This window comes from Orussus abietinus, unplaced genomic scaffold (genome assembly GCF_000612105.2).
Source record: "Orussus abietinus isolate OABI.00-Male unplaced genomic scaffold, Oabi_2.0 scaffold38, whole genome shotgun sequence".
In the NCBI taxonomy this organism is placed as follows: domain Eukaryota; kingdom Metazoa; phylum Arthropoda; class Insecta; order Hymenoptera; family Orussidae; genus Orussus; species Orussus abietinus.
In genome coordinates this window covers 882651-901529 of record NW_019395221.1, presented here as the reverse complement: position 1 = coordinate 901529, position 18879 = coordinate 882651, and the positions used below count along the sequence as shown (strand labels likewise).

General features: G+C 37.4%; 5 protein-coding genes across 14 annotated transcripts in view; 3 read left to right on the top strand and 2 right to left on the bottom strand.

Moving 5' to 3' along the window:
• The first annotated feature begins 96 nt into the window (after nt 1-96).
• On the top strand, nt 97-3149 carry LOC105703558. 8 transcript variants are annotated; one of them, XM_012432064.1, is made up of 7 exons: nt 97-194; nt 431-495; nt 620-1017; nt 1091-1199; nt 1387-1734; nt 1822-2143; nt 2218-3149. In XM_012432064.1, exons 3-7 carry the CDS (start codon nt 743-745, stop codon nt 2754-2756), a joined length of 1593 nt encoding a protein of 530 aa, XP_012287487.1. In that variant the 5' UTR covers nt 97-194; nt 431-495; nt 620-742; the 3' UTR covers nt 2757-3149. The 8 variants fall into 8 exon arrangements, with proteins under 8 accessions (XP_012287487.1, XP_012287471.1, XP_012287503.1 ...); XM_012432048.1 differs by having other exon boundaries at nt 97-355; XM_012432072.1 differs by having other exon boundaries at nt 100-153.
• A 3423-nt stretch (nt 3150-6572) lies between these two features.
• Nucleotides 6573-8089, top strand: LOC105703535 (probable 18S rRNA (guanine-N(7))-methyltransferase). Its single transcript, XM_012432007.1, has 5 exons — nt 6573-6903; nt 6973-7010; nt 7093-7271; nt 7340-7766; nt 7868-8089. Exons 1-5 carry the CDS (start codon nt 6865-6867, stop codon nt 8010-8012), a joined length of 828 nt encoding a protein of 275 aa, XP_012287430.1. The 5' UTR covers nt 6573-6864; the 3' UTR covers nt 8013-8089.
• Nucleotides 8015-9572, bottom strand: LOC105703520 (39S ribosomal protein L46, mitochondrial). Of its 3 annotated transcripts, none has more exons than XM_012431975.1 (5): nt 9526-9572; nt 9303-9456; nt 8781-9149; nt 8560-8702; nt 8015-8491 (listed from the first exon to the last, which is right to left on the bottom strand). In XM_012431975.1, the coding sequence occupies exons 2-5, from the start codon at nt 9430-9432 to the stop codon at nt 8219-8221; spliced, it is 915 nt and encodes a 304-aa protein (XP_012287398.1). In that variant the 5' UTR covers nt 9433-9456; nt 9526-9572; the 3' UTR covers nt 8015-8218. The 3 variants fall into 3 exon arrangements, with proteins under 3 accessions (XP_012287398.1, XP_012287407.1, XP_012287416.1); XM_012431984.1 differs by having other exon boundaries at nt 8560-8699; XM_012431993.2 differs by having other exon boundaries at nt 8219-8491; nt 8781-9119.
• A 661-nt stretch (nt 9573-10233) lies between these two features.
• LOC105703505 (cell division control protein 45 homolog) lies at nt 10234-14474 on the top strand. The gene is made up of 9 exons (XM_012431949.2): nt 10234-10381; nt 10949-11101; nt 11243-11446; nt 11524-11697; nt 11857-12089; nt 12267-12603; nt 12691-13085; nt 13407-13483; nt 13583-14474. The coding sequence occupies exons 1-9, from the start codon at nt 10331-10333 to the stop codon at nt 13648-13650; spliced, it is 1692 nt and encodes a 563-aa protein (XP_012287372.2). The 5' UTR covers nt 10234-10330; the 3' UTR covers nt 13651-14474.
• LOC105703511 (nucleoredoxin) overlaps nt 14464-18879 on the bottom strand; it is a 42510-nt gene continuing 38094 nt past the window's right edge. Inside the window, exons 4-7 of the mRNA XM_012431963.1 lie at nt 16890-17085; nt 16719-16809; nt 15588-15724; nt 14464-15000 (exon numbers count right to left, since the gene is read on the bottom strand). Of these exons, the coding sequence (XP_012287386.1) occupies nt 14791-15000; nt 15588-15724; nt 16719-16809; nt 16890-17085 (634 nt within the window). The 3' untranslated portion in view covers nt 14464-14790. The remainder of the gene's footprint in view (nt 15001-15587; nt 15725-16718; nt 16810-16889; nt 17086-18879) is intronic.

The following is an 18879-nucleotide window of genomic DNA, read 5'->3' as shown; positions in this document are numbered from 1 at the left end:
TATGAAAGTTGCAATTACTATATAATACGGAGAAAAGAAAACAGACAATAGATGTGTTGTTATTCCGCTAGTTGCAGCATATAAGTTAATGGCGAAAAAGCGGGTGACGGGCTCAGTTCGTCGTCGTCTTTAATAGCTTCATCGATTACCCACGTAAAATTTAGTGTTACATATTTGAAATCTTTTGAAACGTGGTAAAAATCGCAAATCAACATTACTTTTATAATCGCGCGAATGTATCGTTCGGCCGTCTCTTAAGAATTTTCATTTGGCTGTGCTCACGGTCGACCATGTCGGCTTGTGTCACGCCAATCAAAATTGAACGTAACCTCAAAAAATGTACTAATATATAGGGGTATATAGAGGATCACCACTTTATGAAAGAATTATAATAATGTAGCAAATTATAGCACTCATATTATTTTTCTAGCATTAATTTAAGATGGTTTGGACCGATCAGATGGCAACAGAATCTATTCAAATACCTATTAGTAGGTTAGACAATTAATGCAATGCAAAATCAAGATATTTTGATTACAGAACTTGATTAAAGAAAGAAAACTTGTACTTTATTATGCACTTTTTTTGAAAATTATATATCTGGAAAATATGCTCGTAGATGATGGTGGAGCTCACTACACTACGCTGACTACATTGGAACAATCTTTTACCATTTTTGGATTAACCCAAGGAATAAATATAAAGTGGACAAAAAAGCTTGCATTTATCCATATTGAATTAAATGACGATGGATATAAATGCTGTTGGAGAAGATGATATATCCTTCCGACTTGGCGAAATGTTTGATAGTTATGAACAGCTAGAACAAAAATTAGAGAAGTTCTCTAAACGTTGTCTTGTGCATTATTGGAGGCGAGATAGTAGAACTGTTAGTGGAGCACATATGAAGACAGCCCGACCCATTAGTGAACGATTAAAGTACTATTCCGTCAAATATGCTTGTATATATGGTGGTCAAAAGTTTTTGCCACGAGGAGTTGGCAGAAGACAATCCCAGTATGTTTGTAACATCTGTCAAAATATTATTTAAAGAGTAATTTCCTACTGATTTATACAAACTAGTTTGCAGGTCTATCCGAACCAATTGTCCAGCTCATATTATGCTTAGAGCCTCAAAAGATGGAACCAAATTGGAAGTCACGAGTGTAAATAATGAGCACAACCATGAAATTTCAGAGGTCTGTATAAAGAAATATTTATTTGCTCTTAAACTTAGTAGATCTATTATTATTAATGATTGGCAAATATAGAAATTAAGTTTATGCATATTAAGATATATGATCCGGTAAAATATTCATTTTATATGCACATCCATGTTTTGTATTGGTTATTTTTAATTTTGTATGTACTCATTCCTTTATATAGGAGCTTTTTAAAAACCTTCCACAAGAGCGTAAACTTTGTGGAGAAATTAAACAGGAAGTTCAAGATCTCATGCAACTTCATATAGATCGCAAGAGACTGAAAGAGTATGTTCGTTTACGTACAAATAAAGTTCTGAGATCTAAAGATTTATTTAATATAGCTGCAGCTAACAAGCAGAAACGAGAAATCACACCCAAAAGGGCATATCAACTTTTCAAAAAAATTCATGATATTGAAAAGTTGCAAGGTAGGGACCATAACATAAAAATATATTCAGAATCTGAAGATGAAATTGCTCAAACAATTAAAAGAATGAAGACAGAGCAAGAATCACCTTGGGGCCAAGATGTATGTTGCTTATATATAATCTATGGTTACATATAATACCTGCTGTTTTTTTTACATGAATTTCTAATGTATTTAATTTCTGATTAGGGTTTGTCTGTTGAATTAGAAGGAAGTGAAGGAAATGATGGTGAAGAAACTTATGGTGCACAACTAGCACAAGAGGATACAGTGGATGAAATAGATGCATCTGAAGATCCTTTATTGAGAACTGATAACGATGGAGATATAATATCTGCTAATGGAGAAATAGTTGGAGAACTTGTCATGGAAGATGGAGATCCTTCTGTAATTGTAGAATCCATTGTGAATGCTGATGGTTCTGTCTTTGTGGATGAAAGGGAGTTTAACCCTTACTGCAATAACCATTTAGCACACACTGTGCACGGCAGCCAATCTCCTACTTCTCAAGGTATATAAATTTGTATTTAGTAAGAATCCTTTTTTATTAGAATATAAAATAAGGATTTGTTTTTCTCAAAATAGTTATAGACATCCAAAGTATCACACCATCAACTGAAGTTAGAAAAATTACCAGAAAGATATCTACTTCTCCTTCTTCGGTACATCAGAGTAGATCTTTATCCCCTGGATCACAGCTTACATCGAAATCACCAAATACCTTTCATGATTCTTCAGATTCTAGAATCTGGATAATGAAAGAGGCCACTAAAGCTGAAGCAGAACAAGATAGTTGTCTTGAAAGTGAAACAAATAGTTTAAAAAACTCAAGATTATCTAAAACAGAAACAGATGCTGTTGAAGTAGTGTTATCAGAAGAAACCAGCCATCGACTTTTACAGGAACAATTAGCAGTGCTTAAAGCAGAGCAAGGAAAATTATATCATGAAACGGAAATGTTGAAGCTGAAGAAGGATAAACTGAAGTTACAAATGAGTTGTTATACAAATGAAATTAGAAAACAAGAAATGGAAAAGGAAAAACTTAGGCTTGAGATAAAATTACTTAAATCAAAAGTTATGGAAGATACGAACGATGTCTCTCATTATATTTTTGTACCCTGAGCTCACCTTAATACTGTACATTGAAACAGTCTAGCTAGTCCTGGTTTTCGTATGTATATAATGAAGTATTAATGCACAAGTGTTAATTATTTAATTGCATATTGTGCAATGGGTTCAACAAACTAAGACGTGTATCGACAACGTGAAACATGTTAAAGAATGTTCTTATAATTACCAGACATGGTAGCACCTTCTGTTTTGTTTAATTTATATTTAATACTTATAAAAAGATATGAACATGGCCAAAAATTCATTGACAAACCTGTAAATTGTGCAGTTAATACTGCACAATAAACGGCGTATATTAACGGTAAATATGAATTTTTTGTTATAATGTAATAAATATGATTTTAAGCAAGGAAACCGACCACCATCAACAAGAAACATGCGACTCAATATAACAGTTATAGAGATAATAAATTATTTTTAAAAATTTACTTTTTAATGATCGATAAACCTGTTGTTTTTTTTATAGAATATTTAAAAGTTGAAAGTTTTATAAATTATTGAGTCTTCTACAATTTGTTTTTGATTTGCGAAGCATCGACAGTAGAGCCGATACCGACTACTGACGCGTTACGGCAAAGAATACAGAAGTCTCCATAGAAGCCCAGTTCCCGTGTTGACGCTTGATACCCAATAAATACTAGAGATGAGTTGGGAGATTTTTCACGGGCAGGGTCGCGCGATCGCATTTGAACTTGTACAATTTTTCTCAAAACTAAGTGTCTGGTGTACCTAGTCGTTTGAAATTGTATAAAGTGAGTATAAAGACCCTAAAAAGGGTCTTGATAACTATGAAATTCCGTTTTTATAAAGAAACTCAAAAATTTGAATATACAAAGGTGCGATAAGGAACTGCGCATGCACAAGTCGGTAATGGGGTCCCTATATAAGGCCGAGCGCGCGATCGGAGCATCATTACCATCATTACTAGAGTTACGTTGGGAGATTGCTCACGGGCAGGATCATGTGATCGCATCTTGTGCTACCCTCTGGTTTCGTACGTTAGCTTTCACCGTTTTTTACCGCCAAGGGCGGTGCCACGAATTTCTGATAGGAGCTCGCGCACTCGCGATGGCGGTACAATCTACCAGTCGCCGATGGCGACTCACGAACATGTACTCGTGATGGTAATACCATGCGGCAGTTGATGGTGGTGGCTTACCTACGCTTACCGACACTGCTCGCTTTTGATGGTAAGGGAAGAACACTCGTGACGCTCCATTTGACTTTATCTACTTATCTACTACTATTAAGTACATTGATGCCGCGAAGTCGACGTAATGCGGAGCTTTGGGGCACGCGCGGTGTCGCGTACGGAACCCTCATGCAGCGAATCTGAGTGAGTGCGATCGCTCCTAGAAATCTTAGCGCGTCCCAACCAGCCAAGCGCCAAGCTACGGGCCGAGACGTTGAGTATGTGTGCATTTGGCGCGACACTCGACGAGCATGCGTGAGAGTCGAATATTGCGAAAATCCTCTCGAGGCTTCCCTAACCTCGGATATAAGCCGAGTCATTTCGCGTATTTTTTTTACATTTCCCTACTAGCGTTATCGAGCGTTTTCGAGTGTTTTCGAGCATTATCGAGCGTTTTTCGAGCGGTTTCAAGCGTTTTCGAGCCTTATCGAGCGTTTTTCGACCGTTTTCGAGCGTTTCTCGATAATTTTCAGAGCGGTTTCGAGCGTTTTCAAGCGTTATCGATCGTTTTTGAACGTTTTCGAGCGTTTCTCGATCATTTTCAGAGCGGTTTCGAGCGTTTTTAGACTGTTTTTTAGGGTTACCGAGCGTTTTTCAACCGTTCTCGAGTGTTTTTAGTGCGTTCCGTGCCTTCCGTGCGTTTTTAGAGTCTTTCGGAGCGTTATGGAGCGTTTTCGAGCGTTATCGATCGTTTTCGCGCGTTTTTCAAGTGTTTTCGAGCCTTATCGAAGGCCGCACAGTGCGGTTGCGTGTTGTTAAGTGCAATAGAGTGCCGAAGACTGCCGGAGAGTTCCGCAGAGTGCCGGAGAGTGCCGGAGAGCGCCGGAGAGTTGCCGGAGAGTCCCGGAGAGTGCCGGAGAGTTGCCGCATAGTGACGGAGAGTTGTCGCAGTGTGCTGCAGAGTGCTGGAGAGGGCCGTAGAGGGCCGGAGAGTGCCGGAAAATTGCCGGAGAGTTGCCGCATAGTGACGGCGAGTGCCGCAGAGTGCCGGAGAGTTGCCGCAGAGTGCCGGAGAGTTGCCAGAGAGTGCCGAAGCGTACCGCAGAGTGCGGTAAAGTGCCTTAGCGTGGCCTAGAGTGCCGTGTAGTGCCGTAGAGTGCAGTATATTGCATTAGAGTGCTTTAACACTCTAATTAGAGTGCCTTAATTAGCACTCTAATCTGAATGCCTTAATTAGCACTCTAATCTGAATGCCTTTGTTAGAGGGCCGTTATTAGCACTATAATTAGAGTGCTACGACACCCTAATTAGAGGTCATAATTAGAGTGCCATAATTAGAGTGCATCAGGGCACTCTAATTACAGTGCTGTCATGCACTCTAATGCACTCTAATGCAATATAATGCTCTCGACGGCACTCAACGGCATTATACGGCACCCTACGCACCCTAAAGCACTCTACGGCACTGTAGGGCACTCTAGGGCACTCTATGGCAATCTAGAGCATGCTAGGGCATTTTACGGCACTCTACGGCACACTACGGCACTCTACGGTTCTCTTCTGCACTCTGGGACACTCTACGGCACTCTACGGCACTTTAGGACACTCTAGGACACTACGGCATTCTAGGGCTCGCTAGGGCACTCTAGGGCACTCTAGGGAACTCAAGGGCACTCTAGGGCACTCTAGGGCACTCTAGGGAACTGTAGGGCACTCGAGGGCACTGTAGGCCTCGCTAGGGCACTCTATGGCACTCTCCGTCACTCTGCGGTAAGTCTCCGGCACTCTCTGGCAACTCTACGGCACTCTCCGGCACTCTGCGGCACTCTCCGGCACCCTGCGGCACTCTGCGGCAACTCTCCGGCACTCTCCGGCAACTCTCCGGCACTCTGCGGCACTCTGCGGCAACACTCCAGCACTGTCCGGTAATTCTCCGGCACTCTCCGTCACTCTGCGCCCACTCTCCGGCACTCTCCGGCACTCTCTGGCACTCTGCGGCACTCTCCGGCACTCTGCGACACTCTGCGACACTCTCCGGCACTCTGCGGCACTCTGCGGCCACTCTCCGGCACTCTCCGGCACTCTCCGGCACTCTCTGGCACTCTGCGACACTCTGGGATACTCTACGGCACTCTGCGGCACTCTGCGGCAACTCTCCGGCGCTGTCCGGTAACTCTCCGGCACTCTCCGGCACTCTGCGACACTCTCCGGCACTCTGCGGCACTCTGCGGCCACTCGCCGGCACTCTCCGGTACTCTCTGGCACCCTCCAGCACTCTGCGGCACTNGTATAGAATTTGTATATTTATACATTCATAATAATTAATATTTTTATGTTAATAAATATGTTACTTTTTGACTAATGTTTAATGTAATTATTTCAGTTCTTACAGTGATTTAAAACAGGCGTTGCGCTACTGACACTTTTGTTACTTCTTTTATGTTTAATATACTGTTTTCTTACATTTGTGTGTCAGTCTAAGCAACGTCTGTTTTGATCATTGTAAGTACTTTTTAAATCCCGAAAATGTCCCTTCCTTTAATAAATGAATTTGAATAGCCCGCCAAATATTTTAGTTCGCGAAGAGGGTTTACTCCAACCGAAGACGGCGGTAGTGCATAAAGCGTTACACCCCAATACATGGCAATGTCGGCCCCCTGTATTTCAAAGACCGAGCTTAACCTAGCTCAATCATATGTCACATGCAATCACATGGCTGGTTACTAACTCTGAACTAACAAAATTGTATTCTATTGTATTATATGAAAAAGTACTTCCTGAAATATTACGTGCTAATTACATAAATATCAATGCTTCAATCGTATTTAATTTTATTAATATTGTGCATCAAATCATAATATGGTCCCAGGCATACAGATTAATGCAGGAAGTCGAATGTTACTAATTCTAAAAGCAAACTGTTAAGAATTCTCAATTTATTAACATCAACTATAAAATAGATATATAATGGCCAAACGACCAGAGCACTTGGCACCACCTGAAGTTGTAAGTTGAATTGTTGAAAAGTTTTTCTTTTTTTTTTACTACAATTTCATAATTATTCTACCTTTTCAGTTTTACAATGAAGAGGAAGCAAGAAAATACACACAAAAGTATGACTTTATTTTAATTTTTGAGAGACTTATTTTATATTTTACTAATAACACATGACCATTAATATGTTATTTATTTTAGTTCACGAATGATTGACATTCAAGTGCAGATGTGTGAACGAGCTATTGAATTGCTGTTACTTCCAGAAGATCAACCATGCCTTCTTTTAGATATCGGTTGTGGATCTGGATTAAGTGGCAGCGTTCTTGAAGATCAAGGACATTTATGGGTAGGACTTGATATTTCACCAGCCATGTTAAGTATGTACATTTATGTTTCTTAAAAATAATTAATGGCGATATTTATTAACACACTAATATTATTACAGATGTAGCTTTAGAAAGAGAAGTAGAAGGAGATTTGTTATTAAACGATATGGGTCAGGGTGTACCATTCAAAGCTGGTTGCTTTGACGGAGCTGTTAGTATTTCTGCTCTACAGTGGTTATGTAATGCAGACAAAAAGTCACATAATCCTGTAAAAAGGTTACAGCGATTCTTCACAACCTTATACGCCAGTCTCTCAAGATCAGCCAGAGCTGTATTTCAGTTTTATCCAGAAAATGGTGATCAAATTGAATTAGTAACAACTCATGCTACTAAAGCTGGTTTTTTTGGTGGTGTGGTTGTAGATTTCCCAAACAGTACAAAGGCCAAAAAATTTTTCTTAGTTTTAATGACAGGAGGTTCTCAACCCTTACCAAAGGCTCTGGGTGAAAGTGATGACAAAACATCAGTCAATTATATAGCAAGGAGGTATTATCTAAGTACATTAATAAATGAATTTAAATAACTTAAATTAATGATTATGTATTTCTTTGATTATTAAAAATACAATTGTATCACTTTTATTTTAGGGAACAAGCAAAAAAGGCAAGAGGAAAATCGATTAAAAAAAGTAAAGATTGGATTTTGGAAAAGAAAGAGAGAAGACGTAGGCAAGGGAAAGATGTTAGAGATAATTCTAAATATACAGGGCGTAAAAGAAGTGGACGCTTCTAATATTTTGTGATATCAGCACATTTAATATTGTTTATGTACAGATTAAAGATGAATATATCTCACTCAATCTTACAAAACATTGAATATAAAAAATGTCTGATTTGTTTCCTTCCCAGTTCATGTTTAATGTTTTTCTTTTATCTTTTTGCACTTATTTTTCACATATGCTCTACTCTGAATGAAAAATTATCTAATTATTAAATCATTCATTCCGATATTAAAAATTGTGATAAACGTTTATGTACTTTTGCTGGAACAATTGCTTCAAGTTCATTTCTATCAAGCCATTGATACTTTGTATTTTTTTCAATGCTGCCTCCTAAATACTTTGCTAAAAAATAAAATATTTTTGCACCATAAGAACCCTGTTCTCTAATACTATTCGGATATCTATATTTATATACACCAAAAGGAGCATTTCCATAAAATCTAACATTAAGTTGTGTTCCGCAAGCATCCGCCAAAACTCTTTCTGCTGCCTAAAAAGCAAATCATTCAGTACAAATCATATGGTTTCTGAATTTAAAAAAAAATATAAATTTTTTACCTGTCTCATAGTTTCTCCTTCTTTTCTAAGACCTTGGGGAGGTAACCAATATTTATTGTCTCCTAGTTTTTGTTCCGTCAATAAAAGCAGATTCCTGTCAAGTTTACGCTGTAAAGAATCTGTTATATTCTTTTGATCAGCTTCTGTAATCAATCAATGTTCTCGTAATTCATATGCATTAAAGATCTTATTTGAAAGATGAATAATAAAATAATCAATACCTGTAATCCTTGGGGCAAATTGAAATTGTAAAAATTCTTTTTCGTACTTATCTTCTAAATCTTGAGCTGTTTCATTAATTACTACATCTGCATCAATGTCTATCATTTTCATTTCTAAACGTTTTTGCTCCAATTCTGAACGTAATTCATGATCAGATTTCATACTATTTTCAAATTCAATCTCATTTAACATTTTCTTAAATCTAGTTTGAAGTTCATTCATAGGTTTGGTAATAACTGGATGTCTCTCTAAGCAAACTGCACTCCATAAATCCCATTTCACTTTGTTGCATGTTAAAGTTAAATCTATAGATGCAGATGATTCTTGATGTAACAGAGCTGCAAATTTCAATTGTAAAACAACCAAACCTAATTATAACAAAGTGAAAATAAAGACAAATATAATAACTCATACGGACTTGCAGCATTTAACAAAATGCTTCAGTGTAATTTAATTTGAATATTACATATAACTGTGTTACAAAAATCCTTACTTCTATGTAATTTTATTAGTTAACATACCTGACCCTACATTCAAAAACGATGCCGAATGTACTCTCAATAACTTTAGCATTGTAAGGATCACCTTATTTTCATTCCCAAGATCTAACCTTAAACTGTTACCATAGCCGAAGAATATAGAAGTATCCATAGAACCCCAGGAACCGTGTTGATGCTGATACCCAATAAATAATATTAACCAAGCGTAACACTAGATGGCAGGACGGGCAAATTAAAGAATTACCAGAGATGCGTTGAAGCAGAGATGAGCAGAGGGAAATGTAAAAATCATACGCGAAATGACTCGGTTTATATCTGTAGTTAGGTAAGTCTCGGGAGGATTTTTCGCAGTATTCGACTCTCACGCATACTCGTCGAGTATAGCGCCGAACGCACACATACTCAACGTGTCGACCCGTAGCTTGGCGCTTGGCTGGTTGGGACGCGCGAAGATTTATAGGAACGATCGCACTCTCGCAGATTCGCTGTAGAGTTCGGTACGCGACACACCGACGCGTGCCCCAAAGCTCCACATCACGTCGACTTCGAGGCAACAATGTACTTAATAGTAGTAGATAAGTAGATAAAGTCAAATGGAGCGTCACGAGTGTTCTTCCCTTACCATCAAAAGCGAGCAGTGTCTGTAAGCGTAGGTAAGCCACCACGGTCATTGCCGCATGGTATTACCATCACGATTACGTGAGTCGCCAACGGCGACTGGTAGATGGTACCGCCATCGTGAGTACGCGAGCTCCTATCAGAAATTCGTTGTGCCGCCCTTGGGGGCAAAAAACGGTGAAAGCTAACGTACGAAACCAGAGGGCAGCACAGGTTGCGATCGCACGATCCTGCCCGTGAGCAATCTCCCAACTCGTCTCTGATCCAATCTATCTCTCTGCTATATATTTCAGTGGTTTCGGAAAACTGTTAGTATCGTTAGTATGGCTGCCAACCGGCAGAGTGCAGTGCCGTTTGTTTTTACTTTCCGCGGCAAGGCTGACTATTGGATACATGAAACAATTATCTTATATGATTTAAATTGTTGTACAATGTTTGCGGAGGACCTACAAAGAGAATTTTATAATGTAATTCAAGGGAAAGTAAGCCAGTTATTAATATTTCTTAAATGCATTATAGCAATATCACCGATTTCTCGAAATCTTATTAGGTTAAGTATCATAAATCCTTTTCAGCAGTATTAATTATTTATAAAAGTTTTTTAATTTTCCTAACATTCAGTCGATAAAGTATATAAATTATTCATAACACGTTAATACGTGTTCCTGCAACCTAATGGTTGCAGCTGTCTGTTAGATCTTGGAAAAGTTTAAAAATCATTCTCTTTGCATTGACAAAATTTAAGTCTATATTATTTACTTTCCTAAATTATATAGTTTTTATTTTGGAATTAAATATAATAATCAAATAATACGTACAAGCTGATTGTTATGTAGTAGTCATATTGTTTTATTCAAAGCTTTAATAAATTCTTTGACAATTATTTATAATGTGCAGAGTACTGGTTAAGGATTAGAACGATTCAACTGCTAATGTGAAATATTTCTTTTAAATAGCTTAAAACAGAAAGTCTAGTTTACATAAAAGATACTAAAAGCATAGGGGTAAAGGAAATGCAAACATTAGCCACTATACTACATTTGTTTCAGCAATGCTTATTACTGGTGAATTTTGACGTTGATGCAATTTGTGCCTGTAAAATCTTACAAAATCTCTTTAAAACCGATAATACACTGTATACGCTTGTGCCAGTTCAGGGTGTTCAAGATGTGATATGTGCATACGAAGAAAATTATACAGAGGTAACTGCATTAAAATATTTATATTTACTTATCAGATGATATTGGATTTAAGTGTCTGATTCAGACATGTACACAACAATTATAAGTTGCCTACTAGTATTCTAAAGTCAACTTTGTATGTTATCGATTATTATGTTTCAGGTGAAAAATATAATTATGATTAATTGTGGAGGAAGTGTAGATATAATGAATTTACTGCAACCACCAGAAGACACAATATTTTTTATTCTTGACAGTCACAGACCATATCATTTATGCAATATTCATAATGAAGGACAGATAAAAATTCTTGGTAAACCAGATATAAATGTACCTGATTATGAAGATGTATTTAGAGATGATTCGGTAGGTTTTTGTAATAATTTTAATTTTTAGTAAATATTTGGGACCATTGTTTATATTCAATTTTCTTTTTTATGCAGTCCGATGAGGAGGAAGATGATGCTCAAGTAGAAGAGGAAAATGAATCAAGAGATGTAAAAAGAAGAAGGTTAAATGAGGAGGATATAATTAAAAGACGTCAAAGACGAGAATGGGAAGAAAAGAGATCCGATATTATTTTTGAGTACACTCAGTACAGTTATTACAGCAAATCGGTATGAGCAGAATTTTTTAATATTTATTTAATATAGCATCATTTTGTTTAATCCCATGTTTTAATTTTTTTGTTGTAGACTGGTATGAGTATCTACCATGAATAGTTATTATGTTTCTGGTTATTTTTACTAATGAATACTTACATATTTCATCAACAGAGCGCTGTACTGATGTTTGAATTGGCCTGGAAATTATCAAAAGACAGTATGGATATGGTATGGTGGGCAATTGTGGGTGCAACGGAACAGATTATACTTAATAAGGTGGAGTCTGAAAAAAGTATTTTAGAAGCAGGTAACTTGCAAGGTCATATTTCACGTTTAAACCATAGACAAGGTATTAATACGGAGAAGCAGCAGCAAATGGCAGTCAAGATTACGTATGATAAAGAGTATCCTTTGTTAATGTTGTGTAAATGAACACATCTAGTTTCACAACTAGTTCTTTTTAGTCCACAGTATGATGAGATATAGCAATATAGTGACAATCAATTTCTAAGCGAGGAAAAAAGGTTGCAATGAATGAAATATTATATTATACGTATATTATGCTTACCAACACTTCATAGCTTACAACTAGCACTTTATCGTCACTGGACTGTTGAAGCGAGTTTACGACATTCATTGCCTACTGCAGTGGCGCTTCGATTATGGTCTCATAGAGGCGAGAAACGTTTGAGAGAACTGTTAGCAGAAATGGGTTTACCATTAGTTCAATCTCGGCAGCGGTTTGCCGCAATGGATCTTGATCTTAGACAAGGTTTTAGGCAAATGGTGGAAAAGTTGGCTGGTAAATACAATGTTGACAGTATCGTTGGAGCCAGTTTTACGTTGCAATATGGTTATAAGTTTAAATATTGCGCTTCTGATGTGGTATATGCAATGTTAGCTCTTCTTGAGTCATCGGTAAATCACAATGCATATGTTTTTAGTACTTTTAATTTCTGCACCTTAAAGGTGTATGGTTACTTATACTTATCTTGTGTGTTTTAGTCAAAAGAAAGATTGCCACAACATTGCTTTCTAGATTCACTGGATTGTCTTTCCCGAATGAAGAAGGATGTTTTGGAGATGGGTCTAGACAGAGCAAAATTAATGCTTACCAATATTTTCAAAACAGTACAGGGAATTTTAGAGATGAAACAAGTTATGAATGCTGGTCCATTCTTATACGTTGTTGTCCCAGATGGAACTTTGGATAGTCATCTATTTAGACATCCTCACTCATTACTTATGTTGGCTCAATTTATTTTGAAAGCATTTGTCAATTCATCCAAGAACAGGCGATTGCGAGGTTTGCCACTCGTTGCATCTGCTTCTTACGATATAGAAGAAGGCACTTGCCTCGCTATTGGAGTCCCTCCTGTTTGTGAAGAACAACCAAGAAGGTTAGTAAATGTAATATAGTAACATTAGTATTAAATAATATAATTATAGTGCCACAAAGTACTTGATTGTAAAACAGTCACAACATTGTGCATTTAGAATTAAGAAAAAATTGGAAAAGGTAGAAATATTATCAATTAGCTTTTTACTTTTTTAATTGTCTTTTATTAACATATAATTTAAAAAATATATGAAACTGCATTGTTTTGTCGATAAATTATATAAATTTTCTATAACTTTTTGGAGGCGCGAAAATTTTAGATACATAATTTTGTCTAACTCATTGAGAAGTCTCTTGTCTGATAATATTTCATTTGTTTAAGTCTGTTTGGTCGAGCGTTTGAAAGAGCTGCAAAGAACACAAACTCAACAATTGAACCTGACTACTTTGACACTACAAGTAAGAACTTATCCTATGCTATTTTTTAAGTGTAATAAATGTATCGCGGTATGTACGAACGTTAAATGAAATGCTAATGTTTTCAATGTTTTTGTGCAGTAATAAGACTGAAAACCCAAGAACGACCAAAATTTTTCGATGCCTTGGCAGCTCTTCTCATTCAATGACTGAGGGTAAGAAAGTGGATATGGTATGGTGAATAACAAATATAACAGGAAAAGAATTTTAACATTCAACTTTCCTTTTTAAATTATTAACTAGAAGATATTAATTACAAACGTAGATCACAAAACTGGTAACAATGTTGAGATTCATTGTCAAAGAATCGGATTTAATTTTGTTACATTTGACAAACGATCAATTTTAGGATAATTTTGTATATATTTGAATGTTGTATTTAAATTTTAGACCTGCGACGTCTTAGATTTAATTGTATTTTATATTTCATGCATTTAAATCATGTATAAATGTGGTTAATTTCTAATGTTGACACGATTCGTTTGAATCCGGGAAAATTACATGAACGGGTTATGTACATTTTTGCAAACTGAGGATATATCGAAGCAGAAATTACAAATGTATTGTTTAGTAGGTTTATGAAGGGAGTAGTGTCTGCGCTATTCACTGAACAGTAATGCATAATTGATCAACAAAGTTTTAGTAACAAAATGACTGTTTTGTAGTAGCGTCATTTTCGTATTATCTTCATCACAATGATATAATAAACGCCTACAGATGTTCATACTTTATGTATGACTGATTCTTAAATAATTGAATGGAAAAAACTGAAAACTTTCTAAAATAATATAACAGGCTTTACATTTAACAATGTTCAGTGATAATTGTAAATACTAATATCTAATTTTAATAGTGATAGCGAAGTCAGAACGTATGCGATTATAGGTTTATATTTGTCCGAGGTACGGTAATTGCGTTGTAAGGTGGTTAGAGAAATAGAAACGCTCGACAATAAATCCGTCTTACGAATGAACCTCCAACAGTTTTATTCGTCTGGTAATAACCAAATCTTGAGGATGTCCTTAAATACCTACACATCACATGTTAAATATTCATCTTTAAATATACAATTTATCCTCACTATATCATTCATGATCTATCGTGTATGTCTTTGGATTACTTTTACATGGCTATGAGATACTTTTTACATGATCTAAGCACGGTTTTGCTGACGAAGCTCTCCCCGAGTTCAAACTTCCTTCGGTCCTGAAATTGTAAATCACACGATCGTTGGGCAGATTGGATCGCTGGTTTGCAGATTCGGACGAATCAACAATTCTTGTATTAGGTTACGTGGTAGATTTGTGCACTGTTGTGATCTTGTTCATTGGAAGTTTATTATTTCGGAAGCCGTCGACGAACTGTTGAACGGAGTCTACGGTGATCTCAGCCCCATCTTCCATGACGGCATAGACTCCTCGTGGGATATCGATTGCTGTTAGAAGTGGCACCGCATCATCTAATCCTACGAACTCGCGCAATATATCTGATGTTTCACCCTGAAAAATAAGGTTCTCAAGAGTTGTATCCGATCGATGCAATGATATACACTCTATGTGTGGCAAAAATGATCCATATTTGGCTAATGAAAGTGTTCCGATCGTCCTAATTTTATGAGATCATTAAGCGTATAGGGTCCTAGAATAGTTGCGTCGATCCTCAAATCGCGGATATTGTCGTCATTGTTAATCAGAATAATTGTTGAAAGTTACGCGTATACGTCATCGTAAACGCGAAACAAAACGATAATGATATAAACGTTATTGTACCATCAGCCAGAGTTTCGTTAGTTTACCGACTTTGGAAATTGCGGATCAAAAGTCGAATCACCCGTTTGCGAGTGAAAAAGCGATACGAAACTGAAATATGTAATCTGGACCCTCGTAGTTAGGCGAAAGTGATAAATTACGGGTGCAATTACTAGCGTTAATCGTGGTAATTACCGTAGTTGAACTCGGTGCACTTCTGAATGCGCAAAAGGCAAGTGACGATAAAAGCAAACTAGGATCGTCCCGTTCCGGTGGCGCGGACTTGTTAAGATTTCGGAGCTCGGGATTCAACCGTGGGTTAAAACGCGAGCACTTACGTCTAATGCAATATAAAACTGGAGCATCCCATCCGGATCGTCGTAATTTGGGTCGTAGTCGGGTTGGTCTCGCCTGTAGACTTCAGCAGCTGGCAAAAGAACACCTTCGCCAAAGTAGATCTCGCAATCGTCGCCCTCTGCAAGCCACACATATGCAGGTGAGCGCGAAAGGAAAATGTTAAAAGACAGTCGGCTATACCGCTTTTCTTTTATTACACTTTTTTTGTCACTGTTAGAATGAAATTGAAGTAAAAAATATATTTTAAGTGGAAGTATCAGGGCGGTACTTTAAATGGTTGTTCAGTCTTTCAAGGAAAATACAGACACACGGCATTGAAGACAATGCACAAGAATTACTTTAAGTAAGTTACACCACTTCTGCATTGATACAACCAAAGAAAGATCAAAAAGTATAATTTGGCATTAATCGTAACGCTTACTGCACGGCTAGAATTTATACAATTGAAAGATAAGCTTTGTAGGTAGAAAAAGAACGATCGGTATTGAACGCGCTTTGAGCTGTGTAGCGGTGCAATCCGATTCATTCAATTAGACTTGTACTTGCTTTTGAGACCCACAAGATCAGTGGCTGCCCCATTTACACGTCTGGTGTTTCATTAACCCTTTAACAACGGCGGATTCGGACGTAGAGATGTACCACCTGTGCGGATAGCTAATACTTAATATGAATACGATATTCAATTGTCGCTTTGAATACATGGGAATGAAGGGGGCCACTATAGTGGCGCTTCGTAATTAAACGGTTAAAGATGCACTGCTTTTGTTTTCGACAATAATTGTAATTTATTTAAATTTGTATAGAAATTATTTCTTTTAAGCACGTCCGATCTTGATCGAAGCACCCTACATGCATTAACGTAATTAACAATAAGAGTTGTTTTGGGTTGTATAATAAAAACAGCAAAAATCAGAATTTGGCGATATGGCATAGGCCGATACTAAAGGGTTATGTAATACATAGACGAGACGAGGCATGAGTTATCACTTAGAGAGATCACCTGCACTGGAGAACGGTTAACGACCAAGTGGGTCTCAAGTCTGTTCATTATTCAATTGGAAGCAAGCTCCGGCGAAACGGCAATGGCTAATTATGCGTAGCGTTTGACTCACCCACGAAGAGAATAATGGCCGGAGCATCGTGAAGCGATGTAGCGTACTTCTCTGTCAGAATATTCACCAGTTGATTCGTCCACGGAAAATTCTACAACAAATAAAATTCCACGGGTTCAATGTCAATAAGGGACTTGTAAATGGATGACTTCGGAATCTCAAACACCTTACCAATCCCTCGGGATCCTCCAGAAGCTCCGCTCGACCTTCGAGAGTGATAATGTTATCCTTAGGATCGAGAATGACCAGTGTCGGTATAGCTTGCACGTCGAGAGCTCGAGCCAATCTCTGCCGCCTTTCTTCTTGTGCGAAAGGTATCCTTAACCAAGGCATGCTTTCCGTGTAAATATTGTACGACTCCTCGCTCCTGAAACCAACAGGATGGGTAGATGTTAGTTCAATGGATGAAACTCCAATTCTGGAGAATAAACGGAAATTCCATCAAATACTTAGGGGATTAAGTAACTCATTAAATTATCGACAGTATCACTGTGATATTTTATTTATTTATTGAGAGTGGTAATTAAGGTGGTACTTAAGTTTCGTCTGTGGGTACTACAGGGAATATTGTCTGAAACTTTGATAAGATTGGTACAAGAATGGTGTCTTACAATTTATTCAGCAACCGCACAAGTTGTGCAAATACGTTCAATTGATGTTATTGTTTGTTAACGTCCGAGCCTTTTTTGTAGTGACAATTTTAATTGTATCACGGATAGTGCCTTTTACTTGCGCTCACGGGGTTTGTGTCTCTCGGTGAAATATATTCTTTTCTTTCTCCGAGTTGAGGTAAATGTGCCCAGTCGGTAATTATAAAGCTTTCTTGTAATTCGAAGGCAGAGGCTTTCGACTGGAAGCACTAAAAGAAATGCTCGTAGAAGCGACGACTTTCCGTGTCGTGGCCATTCTCAGACGATGTCTTCAGATTTCCCCAGGTTCCAGAGAACAAAAAAACAGGAAAGTGGACACGGAAAGAAGGTTTGACAATGCAGAGTAATTTTCCGGGAAACTTGAATTAATGCTTGTGAATGTCGATTGATAATTCTCGAGATCACGAGAAAAGGACTATTTACAATAATTTGTGTGAGAATCACATATATACGGGTAAGATGTCCATTCAGAACATTTCTTTAAACACAAACATTGGAGGAATAGATAATGATTTATCATCAGTAATAACGATAGAACGAATATTTAATATCTTGTTTATATCGACAATTTTTCTCAATGCATAGTAAAGGATATAGGAAAATTTAATTTATTGTAATTTGGTGAGCAATCAGAAGTTATGTTAATATGAAATTGTGAATTCGAAGGATGGAGGTCCATCGGTTACAGATATTATCAACTCGAGAATAACATATAATTGTGCTAAACATTGAAAAAGTGTTCAATATTAAAAGATATTGATTTCGAGAGAAGCAAACATGAGGCAGGTACCACACATTGAGTTTATTGGATAATCGTGCAGCGGTATAATTGATTACTTTCTGACAATTTTACGTCCCGATCGAATAATTTTTTCGGTTATAAATGATGTTTAGAAAACTAGTCGGTACTTATTTACGAATTCCTTGTGTAATCAGAAATTAGAGAGGCACTTTTTTCATTCTAGTTTTCTCCAGGATTTCTTTAGCACAGCGGCTAAAGTTAGAAAATTTGAGGAAAGTTGAACGATGCATTGTAATTCTGAGATAAATCGAAGTCATATTCAGAGGGGGTTATCGGTTTGGAGTGCGAAGGATCGGCCGGAAGTCATTTACCGAAGGAGGTGGATAACGAGGGGCCTGTTCAAGCGCGAAATCGAAAAGGGCTGAAAGCCTTTGTCTCAGGAGGACCAAAGCAGGAGAACCAAGTGCGTGTAAGAGTAGAGTCGATGCTGGATCTGCCCTTTTTGCCGGCAGTAATAGACTTCCAGAAAAACGAAAAGATGCACCTATGTGCAGGAGCGCATTCAGACGTAACTAATGTCTTACAACTTGTTAGTCTATGAAAAATCCCGGAAAGCACATCTACCGTAGAGACGCCGAAAAACTGTCGTTTTCAAGCCCTCTTTTTGGGTACGACGAAGAGATATCTAAAAGATGTCTAACATTACATTTTGCTAAATATACCAGACTAAAATATATCTCTGTATGGGTACCTAATAGAGGAAGTGAAG